At 54.8% G+C, this 7285-nt stretch overlaps 1 protein-coding gene across 1 annotated transcript in view; it reads left to right on the forward strand.

The window, feature by feature from the left end:
* The window catches only part of Ttbk1 (tau tubulin kinase 1), a 32858-nt gene extending 30089 nt beyond the window's left edge, over nucleotides 1–2769 (forward strand). Inside the window, exon 15 of the mRNA XM_033766445.1 lies at nucleotides 1–2769. Within this exon, the coding sequence (XP_033622336.1) occupies nucleotides 1–302 (302 nt within the window). The 3' untranslated portion in view covers nucleotides 303–2769.
* Nucleotides 2770–7285: the final 4516 nt, after the last annotated feature.

The following is a 7285-nucleotide window of genomic DNA, read 5'->3' on the forward strand; positions in this document are numbered from 1 at the left end:
GAACCCCGCCCACCAGGCCCCTGGTGCCCCGCAGCCCCGGCCTCCCCGCCTCCACCGCACACCACCCCAGCGTGTCCCCGCGGAGCCGTTCCCTGTCTCGCAAAGAAAGCCTGTCCCCCTTGCACCAGGCCCGGCCTGGAGTGCCCCCAGCTCGGGGTGTTCTTCAGGCCCGAACCCAGCCTGATGGTGGCACCCCCACCCTGGGTAGCCCCAAGAAAGGACCCAGAGGGAAACTCCAGACTCAGCGTGCAGCAACCAAAGGCCGGGCAGGGGTCTCGGAGGGCAGGACAGGGAGCAGATAATGACGCCAGAGGCTCTCTGCAGCCCCCCACCCTCGCCTGGCCCCCCACCCGCAGCCGGCCACCCCGGAACCGCGCCCAGCACAGCCTTATGCGCCCCATGCGCGCACCCGCCTGCATCCACCAGGACCTTGCGGGAGGGGTCACCTGTCCTTCCCTTCTCTGCACCTCCCCCACCTGGTCCTCTCCCCACTGGAAGGCTCAGCCAGTTTTCTCCGAAGCTCCACTTTTGGGGATGCCCCACATCCTGGAGGCCTCAGCCGCTCTCTGCTCCCAGGGCCCTCTGCTTACACTACTGCGCCTTGCCCTCCTCCCCTCTCCCTGACACCTCTAACCCCTTTTCAGAGAAACAGCCTCAAATTCAAGCCCTCTCCATGGTCTCCTGGGAGCCTTGGTACCCAGGCAATGATCACTCAGCTGCCAGGCTGAGGTTGGAGAGGTGGACCCCGGGACCACCAGCCTACTCAGGTGTGAAGGGACAGCTCCCACCTGCCCCAAAGTCAGCTCCATCCTGGTCACACTGGTGGGAGGTAGCAGGAAGGTGCTCCTGAGTTTGAGTGGGGCCTCCATGGTCACTGTGGCAGGAATGTGGGCTGCCTTCCTGGGCAAGTTATTCCCCGTGGGAGGGGCTTTAAAAAGGTTCCACCACCACCCCCCCGGCCCCTGATCTGGCACTCAGGACCCTGACCATCAGGAATTGCGTCCTGCTATCTAACCTCAGTCCTGCCCACCCAGTTTCAGCCAACTCCCCTCTCTCCAGGGTTCTGAGCAGGTGGAGAGAGGCTGGCTGTTGTCAACACTGGGTTGGCTTTGGAAAAACCAGGACTCAATTCCGGCTGGATTGCCCTTCGTATGCTCCCAGCTGTGGGAGCGGAAGGAGCAGGAACAGCAGCCCACTGGCCCCTGGAGGCAGAAAGGCCCTTCCAAATTCCAGGCAGTGTTTGTGTGATGAGTCCCCAGCCCATGCCACCCCCTCTCCAGGCCTACAGCCTGACCCCCCATTGGGCATCTGGGGGTCTCTTCCTGGGTCCCAGCTCCTGCAGAGCTCACACCACCTTATCTTGAGCCTCGATTGCTGACATCTGAGGGACTGAAGGGACTGCCACCTGGCCTGGCCCTTGTGTCCCTCCTAGAGCCACAGAGAGCAGGCCAGGGCTTCCAGGGGAAGAGGAAGAGAGGCTTCCCCGCGCCCCAGCCTGCTGGCCACATCTGTCAACAAGATGCCCTCCAGGAAGCCAGTCCGGGAGCAGCCTGGCAGTGCCCACCCAACTCCTTCAAGGGCTCAGCTGGCCTGGGCGGCTGCTTCCATGCCAACTGCTTCTGTGCAGGGCAGCTTCTCTGCAGACCAGCTCATGGGAGGGCAGCAGGTGGACGGCCTTCGAGGTCCATCCCACGTGGATGCAGGAGCTCCCAGAACACTCAGGAAACCTCTTCAGACCCAGCCCTCCTGTCCACCAAGGCCCGCAGGCCCCTTTCTGCCCTCTGGGCCCAGCAAAGGGGGAGCAGGGGCCATGCCCTCCCACCCAGAGCTTCTCTGAATGACAATCAGCTCGCTTGTGCCCCGTGGGGACCAGGGTCTAACCCCTGGTGCCTGGCGCTGGCCCGGCTCCTTGCCACCAACCGAACCGTGAATGTAGGGCCCCCAGCCTCACCTCTGCCCCAGGACCAGCAACACCCTGCTTTGGAGTTGGGAAGAAGGGCTTCACCCACCGTGGGGCTGGCAGAGATGCAAAACTCAGTCTGCCCTGGGGATTCCAGACCTTGTGGGGCTCCCAGCTGACCTCAGGCTTCTGAGTGTCAAATGTCACCAGGTGAGGGGGACAGGGAAGAGGGCCAGTGGCCAGTGGAGGGGCAGCTGGGGCCTGGGTCTGCTCTTCTCCCAGGAGGAACCCAGGGCAGAGGAAGACACATTTCTCAGCCCATCCAGCTGCAGCCTCTTTCTCCTTGAGCCTCCAGGTCCTGAGTGCTCCCCCGAGTGTCCCCAACCTCTGTCCCCCGCTTCCCCCAGCACTCACCCACCGTGACTGCCCATGCCAAGGGCTCAGACTGGGGTGTGCTCATCCCAGAACACACCTCCCCTTCCCAGCCACATCACGTGCAAAGGGGGTGCCAGGCACAGGGCTCCCCCTTCCCAGCTCCTTGCAGGGGCCTGGCTTGCTTAGTCTTCTCCGCTCCGGGACCAGCCTCGTGGGCATGGGATGGGGGGACAGGCACTCACCCCCCTGCCCCGGAAGCCACCGAAGAATGTTTACACGCCAAACAGAATGTAATCCCCGTCCCTCCCAGTCACTGCATGGCCTCTGCCCACCCCACGCTGTCTCCCCCATCCTAGCACCCTGGAAGCCGCTGTCCTGATTAGATCGATCTCGGAAGGGAAGTAGCCATCACACCATTAAAAAGCCTGTGGACCTTTCTCTCTGTTGGCCTGGACTCTTCTTCCCTGGGGAAGGGGGCAGGGCAAAACCCCTTCACAGGGATGGGGGTAGGGAGGGCACAGGTGCAGGGACACCCTGGAATCAGGCATCCTCTCAGGACCCATGCAGGTAGAGGACACTGTCCTGCTGTCCCCCCACAGTGAAGCTGCTACTCACCCGCGCCCCTCCCCTGGTTACGTCCCCTGAGGGAGGAGAGAAGAGCTTCTGTCACCCCGTGTGTCCTGTGGAATTGTGCTGGGCGAAGCCTCACATGAGCGCGGCTCATCACAGCACTCTGTCCACTGCGCAAAGCTGCATGGGCAAACCTGAAGCCAAAACTCTCCCGGAAGAGGGGAAGTTCCTCGTCAGATGGTTACAAGGTTACTTGGGGTCAAAACTTGACAAGACCATTTATAATCTTTATCAATTCCACTTATATGTTTTCAGTGGAAATATTAACATCTTTGATTCTGGGGTGCTGCTGTAGATCCTTTTAGGGAATTTCATAATATATGGAATATGCACTGAATTAATTCCCTCTCTCTCTGTCCTGAATGGTTTGGATAACATGGAACAGTTGGGAAGCAATCTGCCTGTCCATTACTGGGGTGATCAGAGTGGGGCGTGGTCTTCCAATACAGTGGTACCCCACCGTGGGGCACGGTCTTAGTTACTTTTTTCTCACCGCTGAGACAAAATACCCCACACCCAAAGCTAAAGGGGAAAGGGTGTGGCACGTGGAGCGTCAGAGGAGAAACAGTTCGTGGTGTTTCACACAGGAGCAAAAGCAACAAGGGTCCTCAACAGCCCCTTTCTACCCCTCCTATCTTATTCAGGGACTTAGCTCAGTGGTGCTGCCACCTGCCTCACAAGTACAAGGTCTTGAGTTGGATCCCCAATACCAAAAAAATAAAAAAGTCCCCGAATGGAGAGCTAAGGGCTCCCTTTTGCCGCCTGCCTCAGACTTAGGGTCCTAGTGCCCTTGGGCCTAACCCCACCATGAATCAATTGCACACCCTAGATTCAGTCACTTGTGAAAAGGCATAAGGCTTAGGGAGGACACCTAAACACAAGCCACAGTAGGCACTGTCAGCGGTGCTCTCCCTACGTACTTGTGCACATGCTAAAAACATAAACCAGGAAAGGCTCCTGTCTGCAATCCAACCTTCCAGGAGTAGCTCCTATGGATTGTGTGGATTATAATAATGGTTCTCTCTCTCTCTCCCTCTCTCTCTCTCTCTCTCTCTCAGACCACATATACAGATTATGCCTAGTATTTCTTATGAATAAAAAGAGAAGTACAGCTGGGCGAAGGGCTACATACCTGTAATCCCAGGACGGGGGAGGCTGAGGCTGAGTTGCAGCCTGCAATATGGTGACTTTGCTAGGCCTTGTCTTGAAATTTAAGAAAGGGCTGGGGGCTGCAGCTCAGCGGGAAGGTCTGGGATCAATCCCTAGTAATACAAAAAAGGGCAGGGGGATATTATACCATCTATTCTGAAATGTGATGTTTATGCCCACAATATGTTAAAATATAGGTTTGGGTTTTTTTGTACTGGGGAACAAACTTGGGTCCTTTTGCTTATGAGGCAGGTGACAGAAACACTGAGCTAAATCTCAGCCCCTAGATATTTTTTTTGAGATAGGGTTTTGCTATGTAATTCAGCTCATCTTGCACTCCCCACATAGCCCAGGCTGGCCTTGTCTCTCCATCTTTTTTTTTTTTTTTTTGCTGTGACCTGAGCACGAACTCAGGACCTTCTTCTTACAAAGCATGGTGGCGCCACTGAGCTAAATCCCCCGCCCTTGTCTCTATCTTTTTAAAGTGATTATTGAGACATAATTTACATAGCACACAACCCATCAATTTTAAATGCACAACTCTATGGCCTTTCAGTATATTCAGAGTCATGTTACCTCACTGCAATCAACTCTGGAACATCCCATCACCTCCCAGAGGAACTCCCCACTCTCCGGCAGTCTTGTCCATTTCCCCAACCCCTGCAAGCCCTGAGCAGCCGCTAATCTACTTGCTGACTCTAGATCTGTTTGTGTTGTTTTGTATAAAGGAACTCATCTGACGACCTTTCTGTGAGAGCTTCCTTTTTGAGAAACCTCCATATTGTGAGCACTTAACCCTACGTCATGTCTTTTTTATTGTCAAGTAATTCTTTTATATGGATGCACCAACTGATGGATGTTTATCCACCAGCAACAGTGAAGATTCTTGTTTTTAATGGCCATGTAATATTCCACCACATACATGTTTCATAATCTATTTAACTATTTCCATATTGATTCTTCATTAGTCTTTTTTTCCCATTTTTCACTATTTCAAAACGTTACCAAAATGAACATCTTGGCTCTCAAGTTCACTTACTTCTGCAAGTCTAATTCTAGCAAAAACCCCAAGAAGCCGGGGATTTAGCTCAGTGGTTCCACCACCCGCCTCAAAAGCACAAAGTCCCAATTTCCATACCCGGTCCCCCCCCCCGAAAAAATGCCAAGAATAAATTAAAATTTGTTTTAATATTGAGATTGAATGAGTGAAAGAATGCTGTGGATCATTCATTATCTAGGGTCGAGTCAGTGAGTCATTCACACAACCCAATTATTCAACCAACTCTGGAGGCCTTCTCTGAGCTGCACTACTGCCAGAGGCTTTACCAGACGCCCCGCCCTGGTGAGAGCGTCTCACGCCCTCAAGCACACAGATACAGATTAATGTTCACTTCCCCACGGTGTGTGCCTGGACACACGAAGCTCTTGCAGCCCAGACTGGGCGAGTGAAGGAAGATCCCGAGGGATGCGCTCCAGGGACCAGAGTTTGAAGGACAAACAAACGAGTTGGGCAACTTGAGGGGAGAGGACACTCCCTGGAGAGGGAGAGATGGACAAAGAGCAGAGGTGTGAGGTTGTGTGGGTGTGTGGGTCACGGGGTGAACCAGGAGTGGAAGGGGAGTGTGAGGGCGAGCAGGGCTGGGCCGGCAGGGTCAGCTGTGCCGAGGACGATGGCACGAGTGGGTGCAGAGACCCTGCTCGTCCCCTCCTCTCAGAGCCTGAGCTCTGCTGTGCAGTCACTTTCCAAAGCCCTGCTCTCATCAGCAACCACCAGACCAGGACCTGGGCAACCCCGCACGCTTCTCTCCTCCACCTATAGTCAAAGCTGGGTCTGAGTTCTGGGGCCCGGAGAAATGAGTGGGCTGAGCAAGGTTGCTCCGTCAGTCTAGATGGGGGGACAGAACCACGGCACTGGGAGGACACTAGAGAGGGTCCCTGGGGTGGCCGAGGGGCTGTCTCCCATCAGTACACACTGCAGCCTGCTGAGATTCCCCCTTTGGCTACGCACAAGTCAAGGCCAGGAAGAGGGCAGAAGGAGACCAGGACTCCTCCTAAGTCCTGAGCATCAGGAGCCTGGCGTTGCCCGAGGTGGTGGGGTGGAGTCCACATGGTGGGAATCTGGCCTTGAGTAGATGGAATCTGACAAATCCCATTTCCCACAGCCCCCGGGAGTGGCTTCCATGTTCCTCTTCACCCCACGTACCCCGAAGCCCACAGTGCATCACCCACCAGTCACTGCTACCAGGCTCTGCAGCAGTGACAAATAAGAAATGAGGGCCTTGGTCTCAGGGAGCTATGTATCTTCATCACCTCTGTCACCACCATTACTGCCACATAAGCACATTTCCCTTCACCACCACCACCGCCGACACTGTCAGAGCCCCAGCTAAGATGGGGAAGACAAACTGGGCGTGGTGGCACACGCCTGTGGCCCCAGCACTTGGGAGGCTGAGGCAGGAGGATCGCCATGAGTCTGAGGCCGGCCTGGGCCACATAGTGAGTTCAAGGCTAGCCTGAACTACACAGCAAGACCCTGTCTCCAAACAAACAGACAAAAACACACACAAACAAGATGGGGAAGTCACCTAAGGTCACTTAGTGGACAGAGGGGCAAAGAGCCCAGGAGGCCTAACGTGGAGGAAGTCTCATTGCAGGCAATCCCAAATAGAAAAAAAAAACTGTTTATCCCAGGAATTTAATCTCCCTTCAAAGCCTCCCACAGTTGCAGTGATAATTTGAATTACGGGGCTGTGTCCACGTGAGCACCAAGAGTCCACCTTGGCAGCTGAGCTTAGTCTAGAATTCCTAGGTTGGGGCTGTGTGTGGTTAAAATACAATCAAACCCAGCACTGTTGTTCAGAGCTGGTCTGCCTTCTGTTAGACCTCACACCTGCCTGTCTAGCTGTGACCTCATGCATCACCACTGTCACCGCCATTGCCCAGGACATCAGAAAATAAGGCGACACCAGGGTTCTAATTCATGCTGACCCAGTCCCTGTGGAAGGGGCTGCAGATTAGATCTGAGCCCCCGAGGTGGCCTTGTGTGATTATTGGCTACATCTGGGATAAAAGCAGGGGACAAAGTCTTGTTGTACAAACTGAACCAGTAGCCAAAAACAATGCCCGAGTTTGGCCTCACTAAGGCTTATAGCATTTTATATAATTTATATAAAGGATGTGATTTAATAGAACTGAATGAGGGGTCCTGCATGGGTGAGAGCAAGAGGGACA

The sequence above is a fragment of the Fukomys damarensis genome, unplaced genomic scaffold (genome assembly GCF_012274545.1).
Source record: "Fukomys damarensis isolate Sample0158 unplaced genomic scaffold, DMR_v1.0_HiC HiC_scaffold_20, whole genome shotgun sequence".
Classification (NCBI taxonomy): Eukaryota; Metazoa; Chordata; class Mammalia; order Rodentia; family Bathyergidae; genus Fukomys; species Fukomys damarensis.